The sequence below is a fragment of the Mirounga angustirostris genome, unplaced genomic scaffold, assembly GCF_029215605.1.
Source record: "Mirounga angustirostris isolate CCGP_5_RB_7025 unplaced genomic scaffold, mMirAng1.0.hap1 SCAF_14, whole genome shotgun sequence".
Taxonomy (NCBI): Eukaryota; Metazoa; Chordata; class Mammalia; order Carnivora; family Phocidae; genus Mirounga; species Mirounga angustirostris.
In genome coordinates this window covers 16,253,290-16,268,716 of record NW_026991722.1, presented here as the reverse complement: position 1 = coordinate 16,268,716, position 15,427 = coordinate 16,253,290, and the positions used below count along the sequence as shown (strand labels likewise).

The 15,427-nt window shown below is 46.3% G+C and overlaps 2 protein-coding genes across 4 annotated transcripts; one reads left to right on the top strand and one right to left on the bottom strand.

Annotated features, from left to right (window-relative positions):
- The first annotated feature begins 423 nt into the window (after positions 1–423).
- On the top strand, positions 424–12,586 carry GRP (gastrin releasing peptide). 3 transcript variants are annotated; one of them, XM_045870694.3, is made up of 3 exons: positions 424–562; positions 5,869–6,068; positions 12,264–12,586. In XM_045870694.3, exons 1-3 carry the CDS (start codon positions 424–426, stop codon positions 12,318–12,320), a joined length of 396 nt encoding a protein of 131 aa, XP_045726650.2. In that variant the 3' UTR covers positions 12,321–12,586. The 3 variants fall into 3 exon arrangements, with proteins under 3 accessions (XP_045726650.2, XP_045726649.2, XP_045726648.2); XM_045870693.3 differs by having other exon boundaries at positions 5,869–6,090; positions 12,288–12,586; XM_045870692.3 differs by having other exon boundaries at positions 5,869–6,090; positions 12,267–12,586.
- A 163-nt stretch (positions 12,587–12,749) lies between these two features.
- On the bottom strand, positions 12,750–13,281 carry LOC135362528 (small ribosomal subunit protein eS24-like). Its single transcript, XM_064578001.1, has one exon. The coding sequence runs from the start codon at positions 13,240–13,242 to the stop codon at positions 12,850–12,852; it is 393 nt and encodes a 130-aa protein (XP_064434071.1). The 5' UTR covers positions 13,243–13,281; the 3' UTR covers positions 12,750–12,849.
- Between the last annotated feature and the right edge of the window lie 2,146 nt (positions 13,282–15,427).

The window sequence follows — 15,427 nt, the reverse complement described above, 5'->3', positions numbered from 1 at the left end:
GGATCCGAAGGCAGCTCACCCTGCAGAACCCCGGGGTGAAATCGTGTTGGAGCGGAGGCGTCGAGCATGGGCAGAATTAATCCAACGGGGGCGGCCCGGGCGGACAGGATTACGCGGACAGGTCGAGAGGGGCAGTGTGCGCAGCCTGTCCCTCCCTCGGCCGGAAGATGGATGATTTTCGGGGACTGCTGTCCCAACGCCCCGGCTCGCTGCAGGGAGACGTCAGAGCGCTCGGGGCCGCGGGAGAAGAGCCCCCCGCCCTCTACCCCCCCCCCCCCCCGCGGGCTGCCGTATAAAGTCGGGGCCCCGTGGCGGCGGCGGCGGCGGCGGCGCTCTCCGAGTCCGGGTCCTCGCGCCACCGCTCGGTGGGGAGAGCGCACCCCGGGGCCTCACCGCGCGCTCCAGGGGCTTCCCGCCGGGACCATGCGCGGCCGCGAGCTCCCTCTCGTCCTGCTGGCGCTGGTCCTCTGCCAGGCGCCCCGGGGGCCGGCCGCCCCGGTGCCCGCGGGCGCAGGGACCGTGCTGGACAAGATGTACCCGCGCGGCAACCACTGGGCGGTGGGTGAGTGTCCCGCGCGCCCCAGTCCTCGGCGGGACCCCAGCCGTCTGCCGCGACCTTTCCGCCCCGCTCGCCCCGGGCTCCGCGCCGCAGCCCTCCCCTCCCCTCGCCCGTCCTGGGCAGCCGTCGGTCCCCGAGCAGCCTCAGGCTGCGCCCGTGGTCCTTTCCCGCTCCCCTCCCTCTTCCCCCGGCCCCCCCGGCCGGCTCTCCCAACCTGCCCTCTCACCTACCCCACACCTCCTTTTACCTGCCTGATGGTAGCCTTGTCTCGCACGGTTCTGTCCTTGAACGACGTGGGGCGCCGGGTCCCCGAGCGCGTCCCGGAGCCCCGGGATTCCGACCGCCGGGAGCCGGACGCGGGCTGCGCCCCGAGCGCCGCGCAAAGCCACAGGTGTGGGAGCCGGTCCTGGGGTCCCGGGCCGCTCAGCGAGCGCGCCCGGAATGCCGCCCCTCGTCTGGGGCTCCCCTGAGCTCCCTCGGTCCTTCCGCCACTGCGGCGATTTCCTCTCCCCCGCCTTCCCTCTCCCCTGCGCTCCCTCCTTCCCTCTCGCAGGCTCCGGGCGCCCGCTCCCCACGCAGATCCCGGCCTCTCCGTCCCCGAGCCCCCGCTGTCCTCCGGCTCTCTAGATCTGCGGCCTCCCCTAGCTCCTTCCCCCTTCCCTCTGTCCACACGTCCTGGCCTCCATGCCCGGGCTGGCAGGCGCGCCGGCCGGGCCCCGGAACCCCAGCGGCGGTGGGGAGGGCGCCCTCCGGGGGGCGGGCAGCCGGGCGAGACCCCACAGCTTTCCCGCAACGGGCCGGAGGGTAGCGGCCCCGCCACCTCGCGCCCACCCAGCGTCACTCCGGGGCTCTCCCCAGCGCCCAGCATAGCCTCTGTCTGGCCAATGCAAAGCTTCCAGCTTCCCCAGGTAGCTGCTACCACGGCCCCAGCTCTTCCCCAGAAGCTGGTCGATCCCAGAGAGATTTAAGGGGTGGTGGTGCGGGTGGTGTGCGTTCCACTATTTCCTTAGCCATCTACTCCTAGTCGGGGAGGGTGTGTTGGAAAAAGATGCTAATCCAAACACCAGCCGAGTCACAGATGGTGTGAGGATAGGGACGCCTTTATGGGAAGAGGTGAGGCTGACCGGTCAGGGCCTCAGCTCCTCTGTGTTGCATATCCTCTGTCAGAGAAATCCAGAACTCGGGGTTGCCACCAGGGTAGTCTTCATTGTGGCTAAAAGAACCCTTTGCCGAGTCCCTGAGGTCCCAGGGGTGAAGGTATTTGTGATTTCTGAGGGGACACCGGGAACACATAGAGGAGAGGTTGGGATGGGTGAAGTGAAAAACCCCACCCTCAAAGAGAGAAGGGTATTTAGAAGGTATTCCAAAGCCAAACCTAGAATTCATGCTTTAAAAGGATTTCTGGGAATTTAGACCTAGTGGCCATTGTCCAGTCCGGCCGCCAGCCAGTGGGCTGGAAAAGTAGAATGAAAGTCCCAGATTTCCAACTTCCTTTCGCTCATTCATATTTTTGGACTAAAAGGCTTATTATGAGGCAATCCTTACAGGCCAAAAGCAGGACGAGAGAGTCATCTGGGCCCCTAGAATCATGTTGTTTCTGATGCAAGCCCACGCTGGTTGCTATAGTTCCCCAGTGCACCTGTCCCCCGGGTGCTTAGGGGGTCTGGCATCAAAACACCCTGCGTGGTGGCACTCGGGCATTCCTAATCCAAGAGTACACTAACCAGTGGCACCCCCCAATTTTCTTATTTTCCTATGTGTTCTTGGAAGCACTCTTTTCCCTTTTCCTCTCCTGGCCAGCTTTGCAGAGTTGATGGAGAACAAGAGATGGGGAGGTGAAGTAGAAAATCACAGTTGGGTCTAAAATAACATGTGATCTTGGGGCGCCTGGGTGGCTCAGTCGTTAAGCGTCTGCCTTCGGCTCGGGTCATGATCCCAGGGTCCTGGGATCGAGCCCCACATCGGGCTCCCTGCTCGGCGGGAAGCCTGCTTCTCCCTCTCCCATTCCCCCTGCTTGTGTTCCCCCTCTCGCTGTGTCTCTCTGTCAAATAAATAAAATCTTTAAAAAAATAAAAAAATAAAAAAAAAAAATAACATGTGATCTAGAAAAAGTTTCTTTGGAGAGATGTGCTCTCTGGGAATCTGAGCGCTCATAAGCAGGAACGATGTTGTTAGATTTTAAATTTAGCTTTCCACTCTCCTAAGGAAATGCCTGTCCTCCTCAATCACTGAAGACGTGCAGTTTAGTTTTAATTATATCAAACTAAAGCTACATATTGCTGTCCATGAGGAAGCTGTCAGCACAAATTTGCAGGTTTGTTAAGGGAATTGCTTCTTGCAGCTGAGAGAAGCATGGTGTGGCAATGGAAAGCAAGTTAACAGATGGAAAACTTAAATTCTTATCTGGCTTGATGTTTCTGGAAATGTTTTGTTTGTGCAAAATATAGGTATGAGAATACAGGTCAGCACTACTAGTGCTAACTGTCCCCTCTGTTCCCATGAAATGCTCCCGGTCGTGGCTCTCACACTGAGGTCACGAATGTCCTGGAAGGTTGAAACCTGAAACACCACTGTTCAGTGGCAGAATGGCTCTCTGTGGGAGTGTTGCCCCAGAGACTGCGAAATGTAGTTTAAGGATCACTCCAGAAAAACTAGCTCTCAGAAGTGCTCAGCACTCTGTGTCTTAATGGAGATTTCCCTAAATTGGAGTGATCTTCAAATTTTGAGTTAAGAAAATTCATTTATGTTTCAAGCCTGCTGTGGTAGTGGTATTTTTACGGGATTAAAAGGGACAAAAGCTTTTATTTATTTATTTATTTTACTTCGGGGCAAGGTTTTATTTTTTTCAAGGGCCTGTCTTTTGTCTAGGCTGAGATCTCTATTACTATGATACGGACACATAACAAATGATGGGAGAAGTGGAAGTGGGCAGAGCATCCATGTTGCCATGGAGACGATTATTTGGTTGGTAGTAGCCACCTCCAAAGTGAAATAGGACCCAGGCAGTGGGTTCCCTGGGATGTTAGAGATGGTGCACTTCCTTCCCTTAATGACCAGTCTCTGGATCTGGGGGTGGGAGTCTGAACACCACCCACCCACCAAATATGCAGATCTGTATGCTGTCACGAGGAACTATATTAAATCAATCACAGAATGGTGGATTACTTTATCTCCCCGTTTTACAGAAGTCCACCAAATTATTCAGGCATGACAAAAATGGAGTTCTTATTTGTAAAAACATCTCCATTGTCCCTCTGCTTCGTTGGCCATAGCAGCTTCCTCATTTCTAGCATCCTAACTAGACGAGAGCAGTGAGAGGGGATAAGAGTGACCAAGGTCATTCCTGGAGCATCAGGTTCTAATCCTGCTTTCCCACTATCATGATTCAATTTCCTCCACACAAATAAAGCCAAATGCTTCATTGCTTCCTGGGAAGTTGCGCCCCATAATCACTGTTATGACTAATAGCCAGGTGATTTCTTGGATATCTGGGTACCAGCCTGACCAAGCAGATAATGGAGGAGCCAATCCTTCAAGATTCCAATCCTTCAGGTGGGACTGTGTCCTCAGTCAGGTCCTGAAATTGTGTGAGGTGTCATTTCATAAATGACAGTGTTCACACTGCAGTGCAGTAAGACCTCATTTTAAGGCACCCCAATACTCACAGAATTAACTTTTCTGAGTCACATAATGAGTCATGATACACTGATACATGATCCCTATTCCTTTTGATAACATTAGGAAGCCGTTTGTAGACCTTACCCTTATTTCCTGACCCCAGAGTGATTTCTACCTGCCTTATATTTTTAGGACGTTCAAAGACACTTCCAAGCAGTATAATATAGTAGAGTCCGGTCTGTGAGCTGATTTTAATCCTAGAATCTTTGCTTATACGTGGGTTACCTTTGGCAAGTCGCACTTGCATTGAACTTATTGTGGAATAGATCAAATGAAATGTCCCGTAAAGACACGCCAACAATAAAGTCAGGGAGAGGGTTTCTCTGTTGGTGGATGGAGCTCTTGCCATTTTAAGTGGCTGAGGTCTGTTGAAACTTATTCCCACGAAGTTTGCCTTCAATACATCTAATGCCAGACAATACTGGAGCCACAGAGAGTTTTCCTTGTGAGCTTTGAATCAAAAGCATCATAGCTTTGGGGCGCCTGGGTGGCTCAGTTGGTTAAGCGTCTGCCTTCCGCTCAGGTCATGGTCCCAGGGTCCTGGATTCGAGCCCCGCATCAGGCTCCTTGCTCCGTGGGGAAGCCTGCTTCTCCTGCCCGCCGCTCCCCCTGCTTATGCACGCTCTCTCTCTCTGTGTCAAATAAATTAATTAAAAAAAACCAACAACCATAGTTTTACTAGTATTAGGATTTTAAAAGAACTATAAAATCCAATTGCAGAGAGATGGGAAAAAAGCACTGAAGAAACTAAGTAAGATAATGTGGGTATTCTTAGCAAGGGGCTAAGGTGTTAAGAGTGCAGACCTTGAACTCCCTACCCACTCCTGACACCGTGGCTATCCCCACTTGCATACATGAATTTCTGCATTTTTAGTGGCCTGGCCTCCCACACAGCAATTTTTCTTCATTTATATGGGAAGTGCACATCCCTGGAGCCATGGGTAGTCTTTCACTGACCCTTTCAGACATCTAGGAGAAAATTCTGCATTTCTGTGGCTGAGAAGCATTGCTCAGAATTTGTTTTCACCTTGTTTTTCATTACATACTCAACAAATGAATTTCTAGGTGATAGTTCCTAGATTCAGTCTCAGCTAAAATTCTAAGAAAGTTTAAATGAAAAATTCCATTGGTACATTTGTGTTAGAGCCCAGAGGAAACCAACGTCTTTTTAAATCACACGAAGAAAAGTATCAAGACTCTTCTTTTCGGCAGCAATTTAGAAGCAACTGAGGAAGATGTTTAACCTCCATCATTCAGCTGGGAGTAGAATTGGTGGCAGCATTGTAGATATGGAAGGTTCCTTAAGTTTCATCTAGTCCAACCTGTTCAATGTAGAGTTGAGAAAATTGAGGACTGGGGATGCTCAACACTTGGCAGAGGTCACCTAGCTGGTTAGCAGAGGTGCTGGGACCAAACCTAGGGCTCCTGAGCTGTGGTTGTAGGTCGTGTCCAGCTGGTTGCACATTCTGAACAGGGAGTCATTTATGAACTAACGTCTGATACTAAAATGCTGTTTATTCTGCACTTCGGAGGAAGCAGGGCAAACCTAATTGGTGTCCTTTGCAATTTCTTGTTTTTTCCTCCCCCTGGGTTCAGTTGATGGTAGTCTGTTTTTGGTTTTGTTTTCACAGGGCACTTAATGGGGAAAAAGAGCACAGGAGAGTCCCCATATGTTTATGAGGGAAGGAGCCTGCTGCAGCACCTGCAAGAGTACATGCGGTGGGAAGAAGCTACAAGGAATTTGCTAAGCCTCCTAGAAGCAAAGGGGACCAGAAGCCATCAGTCATCTCCCCCATCTGCTTGGGATTACCAGGATGACAGCAGCTTTAAAATCCTAGGTTCAAAACCTAAAGGTATAACGCACCAGGTGGGAGAGGGCGAGTGGGGTGGGGTGGGGGGTGGGGTGTTTGGGGAGAGTTGGAAAGAGGTTAGGTTTGAGCAGAGAAGAATAAAATTGTTTACAGTGCAAGCCTTCAGAAGCACTTAATTAAGCTGACACCAATACATGCTGAGAAATGAGTAGACACTTCCTGTGTAATTTCCTTTCAACATAATAGATGATTTTTCCTCCTAACAAATCGAAGGGGTATTGGTTCCAAACTCCAGTTTAGGAGTATAATCAGCGGTCATGCTGATTAACGATTGTGCATTGATGGGATTTTTTTTAATCCAACAGGCCCTCCCAGAATATTTTGAAAGGGAGGCCAGAGATTATTTGAGTCAATCCCTATGTTTATTTGTTTTAATTTTTATTTAAATTTTAGTTAGTTAACACACAGTACCATATTGCTTTCAGGAGTAGAACTCAGTAATTCATCACTTACATACAACACCAGCGCTCACAACAAATGCCCTCCTTAATCCCCATCCCCCATCTAGCCCCTCCCCCACCCACCCCCCTCCAGCAACCCTCAGTTTGTTCTCTATCATTAAGAGTCTCTTATGGTTTGTTTCTCTCCTTTTTCCTCCCTTCCTATGTGTTCATCTGTTTTGTTTCTTAAATTCCACATATGAGTGAAATCATATGGTATTTGTCTTTCTCTGACTAATTTATTTCACTTAGCATCATACACTCTAGCTCCATCACGTTGTTGCAAATGGCAAGATTTCATTCTTTTTGATGGCTGAGTAATATTCCATTGTGTGTATATATCTATATACACCACATCTTCTTCAGCCATTCATCTGTTGATGGACATTTGGGCTCTTTCCATAGTTGGCCATTGTTGATAATGTTGCTATAAACATCGTGGTGCATGTGTCCCTTCAAATCTATATTTTTGTATCCTTTGAGTAAATACCTAGTACTGCAATTGCTGGATTGCAGGGTAGCTCTATTTTTAACTTTTTGAGGAACCTCCATATAGTTTTCTGGAGTGGTTACACCAGTTTGCATTCCCACCAACAATGCAAGAGGGTTCCCCTTTCTCCATATCCTTACCAATACCTGTTGTTTCTTGTGTTGTTAATTTTAGCCATTCTGACAGGTGTGAAGTGATATCTCATGGTGGTTTTGATTTGTGTTTCCCTGATGATGAGTGATGTTGAACATCTTTTCATGTGTCTGTCAGCCATCTGGATGTCTTCTTTGGAAAAGTATCTATTCATGTCTTCTGCCCATTTCTTAACTGGATTATTTGTTTTTAGGTGTTGAATTTGATAAATTCTTTATAGATTTTGGATACTAGCCCTTTATCAGATATGCCATTTGCAAATATCGTCTCCCATTTGTAGCCTGCCTTTTAGTTGTCTTGATTGTTTCCTTCACTGTGCAGAAGCTTTTTATGTGGATGAAGCCCCAATAGTTCATTTATGCTTTTGTTTCCCTTGCCTCCGGCAACATACTCTACATTTGTTTTTGATGAGTACTAGTGGAAGGGATTATTCACATATGCTTTTAGAAGAGAGCACTCTGGGGACACCTGGATGGCTCAGTTGGTTAAGTGTCTGCTTTCGGTTCGGGTCATGATCCCAGCGTCCTGGGATCAGGCTCCCTGCTCAGCCGGGAGCCCGCTTCTCCCTCTCCCTCTGCTGCTCCCCCTGCTTGTGCGCTCTCTCTCTCTCTGTCAAATAAATAAATAAAATCTTAAAAAAAAGAGAGAGAGAGATAACACTCTGGTTTGCTACTTTTAATGCAAAGAGCACTTCTTTATATTTGTTCTGAGATTACCTAGTTTGGGTCTCACACTAGTATTTTGAAATTTGGTGAACATATCTAATCAACTGATCTGCCCTGTCTATGGTCTTGTAGAAGAGAGGGAGAAAGAATTATTCCAAACTGGCACTGCTTAGATACAAAGACAGTAAATGGGATGAAAGAGAGAATAAAATTTGTAGGAGGAAAGCAAGGCAACTGAAAATGAAGTGATTCTCAGTAACCTTTAAGAAGTTTCCATGAAATTTGTATAAAAAGCAAAAATAATAATCACAACTCTAGTAATACTAAGGATAGCTACTTCTATTGAGTGATTACCATAATCCAAGTCCTGGGCAAAGCAGTGTGCCTCCACTCTGTTCATGCTCACAGCAGTCTTAGGAGGAAGATTCAAGAACATTTTACTCCTCTCTCTCACATAGCTTTTCACTGGTGAGAGCAAGGGCAGGAGCCCACGCGGGCTCCGTGGACATGTGAAGTGTCTGCTGGGCAATGGTGGGTCCTCATGGATCTTAAATATGAAGGATGCAGGATCCAGTAGTGGTCTTACTTCTCACTGTTTCTGACAATAATATTGTGTTTCACTCGCAGAGCTTGGGGAACTGCCGCCTTCACTCCTTCATGGTGATTAACTCTTTGATTGATGGCCCGTTTGCAGAGGTTCAGGGCTGGCTTTCCCAAGCCTCAGCCGGCTTCTCTGGAGGGAGGCTCTATGTTTCACTGCACTTTGGTCTACTGTGGATTCTCGATGCTAAACACAAATGGAAAGTTCATTTGTTGCATTAAGCACCTAGGGAGAACATCTCTAGTAGCCTTTATTCAGAAAGAAAATCTGGATTAAACCCACCAATACAGAAATAAGTAGCAACTTCGTACAAAGCCCCGAGTGATTCTCTTGCCCACCCCTGTATTATTGGGGTCAGCTCCCTTCTTTGTGGGTGGATTACAGGGCTCTGAGGGCTCCGGGAATTTGGGATGGACTTCTCAGCCCCTGGCTGAGGTCTTTTCTTTGTCAGGTGACTTGATGGACTTCCTGGGGGTAGATGTCCAAGAGCAGCGCCTTCTCCTTTGTCTGAGGAGTAACGATGATCACCAGCACAAAACCCCCAAAAGCAATTTTACAAACACTGAAATGGACTTACACTCCCAGTTCATTTCCTTTTTGAGTGAAACCCCAATATCCACGTTGAGTTGCTTTATTCTCTCAACCCTTGCTCTGTATAACTTTGGAATGTTTTTGTTTTTTGTTTTTTTAAATTCAGCTCCTGCGGCGCCTGGGTGGCTCAGTTGGTTAAGGGGCTGACTCTTGATTTTGGCTCAGGTCATGATCTCAGGGTCCTGGGATCGAGCTCCCCATCGAGCTCCCCATCGGGCTCTGTGCTCAGTGGGGATTATGCTTGAGATTCCCTCTCCCTCTGTCTCTCTCTCTCTCAAATAAATAATTAATTTTTTTTAAATTTATTTATTTGAGAGAGAGTGTGCGAGAGAGCAGGATTCTGGGATCATGACTCGAGCTGAAGGCAGATGCTTAACCGACTGAGCCACCCAGGTGCCCCTAAATCTTTTTTTAAAAATAAAAATTCAGCTCCTTCCTTAAAAATCCAAGTTTTCCTGTCATATTTAGAAGAATATTCTGTAAGCTGCGAAGCCAATTATGAAATAGCTCCAAAAAGACCTCCGAGTGGTCGTAGTGTGGGGTGGACTGAGTGGGCAGTCACAGAGAGTGTTTCTAGGGGACCATATTTATCAGTATTCATGTGACGCAGGAGAAACCAAGTCATCTTTTTATAATCAGGCCTCAATTTTCTACCATTTTTTTTATGTTTTGTTTTTCTTCTTTTTATAAGTTTAGGAGGCCCATCCCATTTCATTCCACCTTTTTTTTTTTAGATTTTATTTATTTGAGAGAGTTTGCATAAGGGGGGGAGCAAGACTGGGAAGGAGCCTCCCCGCTGAGCACAGAGCCTGTTGTGGGGCTCAATCCCACGACCCTGAGATCATGACCGGAGCCAAAACCAAGAGAGTTGGACGCCCAGCTGACTGAGTCACCCAGGCACCCTGCATTTCATTCCACCTTAAGTTGAATAATGAACTATTGCACACATTGGTACTGTTCTTTTGGATATATTTCTCAGCGATATGAAAAAATTCAACAGTTAGTGTAGTTGTTGCATAGACCAAAAGAGTTTATCACTCTTCTTGCTTTGGAAATTCCGTCTTAGTGAAAGAATGTTGATATGCAAATTGAAAACATCTTATAGTTTTCTTATTCACAAAGAGGGAGTACCAAGAGAATGGTTCTATTAGAAATCCATATATTGCTCAGCGTTAGAAAGTTTAATAACTTAGCCGAGCATTGCCAGAAGTAGCAGCAGGAATTTTCAAAGGCTGAAGGATTTCTTAAAATTAAAAACTATCCACATATGCTCTCCTCTCCCATTTTAGTAATAAAACATGAAGCCCTGTTGCCAAATCTTCCAGAGCTGTAGTCAGAAACTCTGAGCATCTTCCTATGTTTTGGTGGCAAAGATATTTATTTAATTCAGAAAAGATTTGTGTAAATGTGCACTGAATCTAGACTACTATATTGTAGCAAACGAGCTCTGGAACATTATTAGCAATTATGGCCAATCATTTTCAAGGTTAACCTTCATCTTTTAACTGTACCCTTATCACAAAAAATTAATGGAACTTTTACCCAATGGTTTCTATCACATGAAACAGTGTTCAAGTCAGCCCCATGGCCTAATCTGTAATTCTAGATGTGGCTGTGGATTGTCTTGAGTTTCAATGAAGGTTGAAGTTGGCCTTCAAAAGTTGGTTCCTTTTGTAATTTGGACCTAGATCATGGTTCTTTACAGTCTTTGTTTTTTTCTTATTTGGTGGATAGGAAGAAAGGGGCCCAGGGAGTGCATTGGAGAGGATGTTATGGAAAGGAAGTAAATGTACGAGTTTGCCCTCACTTTTAAGGGATGGCTCCCATTGTCCCATCAAATCAGCACAGAGAATAGAAAGGTTTTCTTTCTTAATATGTGAAACGCTCCAAAGGAAGTTCCAAGTATAGGAAAAGCAGCAACATGTACTCGAGAATAACTAAAAATTCCCCGATTACCGTGACAGTTGCTATGAAGGAGCAGAGTGAAGTCACCCCCACCTCAAATATAGCCCCGCCCTAATAAGGGACCCCTCCCTCCTGCCTCTGGGTCCTTGATCTTCCTAGATTACCAACTCCTCTTGTCCTTGTAGCTTTACCTCCATTTCCTTAAACCAAACAGCTCAGATTCAATATTTTGAGCCAATGTGGGGGCTTCATGGATCCTCACCCACCTCCTCTGTCGGCCCCTTTTATAACCAGTGGCTCATATTGCAAGATGGATGGAGGCATCTTCAGGCAGGCTGGTGACCCTTAATAGAGCAGCCCTGGGCACATGGAGAAAAGCAAAACTAATTGGTCTGTGTGGGAATTGAACCCCAGGCCTTGGCCTCATTAGCACCTGGTCAAAATAGTTGAGCCACAGAGCAGGTAATAACTGGCCTGAGACTATCAGTAATTCCTTTATTAGAAACAAATGGCGGGTCTGGCCGATGGGGAACCTGAACGGCCAGAGAATCCTGGAAGGCATAATAAGCTCAGTCTGGTTGAAGGGCATTTTCTCATCTCAGCATATAAAGGGTGCTGTACGGGAACAAAGACGTATTTTAACATTACAACTACTCATTCTTTCTTCAGTCTGAATTTGAACAGAAGCCACAATGAGCAAACCACAATAAATTTAGAATTAGCAGAAAACCAAATTAGCTCCTGTTCCCAAGTTGCACAGTTCCACCCCTTGCAGTCGTGGCTTCGTAATGTGCAATCATGTGATTCATAAACTGGCTTTGATTTGTGCAATGAGGCATTGCCAAAGTAAGCAAAGTAAGAATTAAGATTCCATATTCGCTAATAGTCCTCCTACCCCGCTGACACTTTAGTAACAAATTCCTGGCGATCATACCTTTAATTTCCAACTTTGGTCAAAATAGACCTGTATAGACATGTATCTCAGGATACAAGGTAGGCTAATAGAACAGAAAGAGCCAAACATATACTGGCTCCGGAAAGAGGAAGTCAGTTTCTATCTCTCTCCTGGGGGGACAGCTGTGGTTCTCGGGCATGGACATGCTCAGAATCTCCTGAAGGATTTCTGAAAGCCCAGATCGCTGGGCTCCACCCCCAGAGTTTCCAATTCGCTAGGTCTGGGGTAGATCTAGGAATCTGCTTTTCTAACAAGCTCCCAAGTGATGCTGATGGTTTGTGGGGAATGTATTTGCCTCTAGCAGTAGACCTCAGGATCGCTAACTATGTTTGCTTCCGTCTTTTTAATATTTTCTAAGTTGGTGGACTCTCTGCTCCAGGTTCTCAACGAGAGGGAAGGAACCCCCAGCTGAACTAACCAGGACAACAGGCCTCTCTCAACGAAGCAAAGCAAAACCCTTAAGAGACTATGTTCTACCGGCATCAATTCTACTGGATCATCAACAAGATTTCCTTTGTGCAAAACACTTAACTATTCTTGTATCCTTCAACCTTAACTAAATTCACAATTTTCAAGCAGCATCTTCTGTTTTGAATTTGTTTGCTGTGGATAACTGTCCATAATGAGTCTTCCAATTAATGCTCTTTACATCTATAAGCTATTTGTCAATTACATTCTAGTCCCCACCCTGTTACCATTCACAATAAAAAACTTAAGCACATTGTCCAAAGGGCAGGTAGTTCTCTCATTTCAATTCCAAGTGAAAGGATGTGGCAGAGATTAACGAACAGCTTGATAATGAGCTTGTGTGCTCACTGGTGAAGGCAGGCTGGATTTTTTTTTTTTAACATTCTTAGTTTATTGATCCTCTCATGAAAAATCTGCACAACCAGATAAAGCCACTGCAGCATCTTTACTCCTTCTGTTGTCCAATCTCCAGCTCACTTTTTGCCAGCACCAACATTGGCTTTTGCAGTCCCCCTGACTTTCTTCATTCTGTTCTTGCATTCCTTTCGCTGTTTTCTTGATGTCTTTTTCTTCTCATACAGGCCATGTCTTGCAAGTCTGTGTTTGGGTTCATTTTTCTTTGCATAATCCAAGGAATCATATATCATGCCAAAGCCGGTTGTCTTGCCACCACCAAAATGGGTTCTGAATCCAAACACAAATATGACATCTGGTGTGGTCTTGTACATTTTGGCTAGTTTTTCCCGAATTTCTGTCTTAGGTACTGTTGCCTTTCCGGGGTGAAGAACATCAATGACCATCTGTTTCCGCTGAAGTAGTCGGTTAGTCATGAACTTCCTGGTCCGGATAGTTACTGTGTCGTTCATGATGGCGGCCTAGCTTCAAGCAGCCGGGGAGGAAAAGAGCGGCAGGCTGGATTTTTAACTCTCTCTCCTGAAGGCCACTTACTGAATCCTTGTAGTGACTTACAGCCTTTCTAGAGGCTTCAACTAGAAGCTCATATTCCCTTATCCTTACCATTGCATGGGCCAGGCTGAAGGTAGAGGCTTACTCTTCACTTAATAATTCCCATTTCTTTAGCCCTTACTATAGATATTTTGCTAATGTTATGAATAACAGTTTTATAAGCTGAGAATGAGCCTTCTCACTTAATAGACAAGGAAACAGCATTAGAGAGGTCAAGTGACTTGGCCAAGGTCATATAGTAGATGGAACTGGGATTCAGACATCCAACGTCACGAGATGTTCTGTAGCATTTAACGTTGTCCACATTACCTCGTTTTTAACCTCCCTTTCAGTATATTTAAGCCTAGCAAGTAGCGCCCTTTCTCCAAAATCTCATTGCCAATCTGGGAGGAAAGGGGCCCCCCCAGGCAGATTTAGTCAGCTCCACAACAAAAGGAGAAACTGAATTCGAGAGATTCCCTTCCATTTCCAGAGAACGTGGCCTGGTGGTTGGTATCACTCACCGGTTCCAAATTTATCATGACATTCACACATGAACAGATTTTAAAGCTTCTTGCCATATGTTTAGATTTCCTTCATTTGGGGAAATCACATTTGAAACAGTAAAGAGATTATCTTGCTCTTGTTTTGATTGTCAAAGAACCACAAAGATGTGATGTTTTCTTTCTAATTTCTTTTAAAACCGTGTTGACTCACAACGTACACAGAGCCAGCCCTGGGGAGAGACACGAAATGTGTTGTCAGTGTCCTACCACCGTCCTCTTCCCGGGGCCCTCCTGGTATCTTTCCAAAGAACTCGATCCTGAGCTGTGTCAGCTGAAGTCAGCCAGGCAGCTAAGGATCAAGGAGTAAGCCCTATCACCAGGATTCACCCTCGGAAGGGACACTCGTGAAGATGAAAACAGTCTTCCCGACCCAGGGGAAACTTTCTCGAATGGTGTCACTTCAGGCAGGGAGGGAAAGGCAATACTCTCAGAACCACCCCGCTTAGACTGTCACTTCTTTGCTTATTGCTTATGTCCTAAGAGTAGATGTGATCCTGTGTTTTCGCTGCAATTATTTTTCCTCTGTGTGTTCTGAGAGACAAGAACAGCTCCCTCAAATCTCCTGACCTTGGCCGGGCTCCTCTGTACCAAGGACAAGTCAGCATTAGAAACCATTTATTGAAGAGATACACTGTTCCCTACTAGAAGAGCTTTCTCGAATCCTCCTTTGCAAGTGCAGGCTTATCGCATATCAGAGTGTGTGCCGCTTGGGTAGGGCAATTTTTAGCTGCAAAGAACAGCATCCTCCTTGGCTGGTTTTAGTAGGAAAGGAAATTTTATGAGGAGATGGTAGGCAGGGAAGACCAGAGAAATGGGCTCGAGACACACTAGCAGGTTAAGTGATCAAAGCCACGCCCCTGATCGGGTTGATGAGGTGGTTAGCGCTCGCCCTGCTATCCCTAAAGCATTCCGAAGAACTGCCAGAATGAACTTGGCACTCTCTTCTCCTGCCTCTGCAGACACGTGTGCTTGAAGTGGTATGTCCCTCCTCCCACAAACTTCTTCAGCCTTGGCTTACTTCCAAATCAGAGTTTTGAACGTCTGTGTCTGATTGGTGGAACCTATATCACATGTCTGGATCTAGCCTCAAGGGAAACTGGGAGACGTAGTTTTAAGGATTCTATTTTTGGGCCTATGGGACTTAAACTGTGGGACCTTATTTAAAAAAAAAAAAAGGAGCTGGTGTTCAAATAATATGGTCAGAGACAGATAACATGTCCCCTTCTCTTTAAAAAAAAAAAAAAATTTCCTCTTTGATCTCTTACCCATTCCTCTTCTTGAGGATACTTAACATCCAGCCTGGGATTCTGGGAAAGCAGGAGCCTGGTGGCTGTTTTCCAGAGCACACAGGCCAGACATGTGTGCATAGAGCAAGAAGAGAGATCGCTTTTTAGAGGTGACAGTATTCAGAAGTCCTTGCAGCAAAGCAGGATAACCAGTAGGAAGAATCCAGAAGGGAAGAAAGCAATAATCTTCAAATTTGTTCCTTTAAAAAGTCGTTTTTTTTTTTAAGTGCTACAGGGTGAATTGCTCAGGGTAA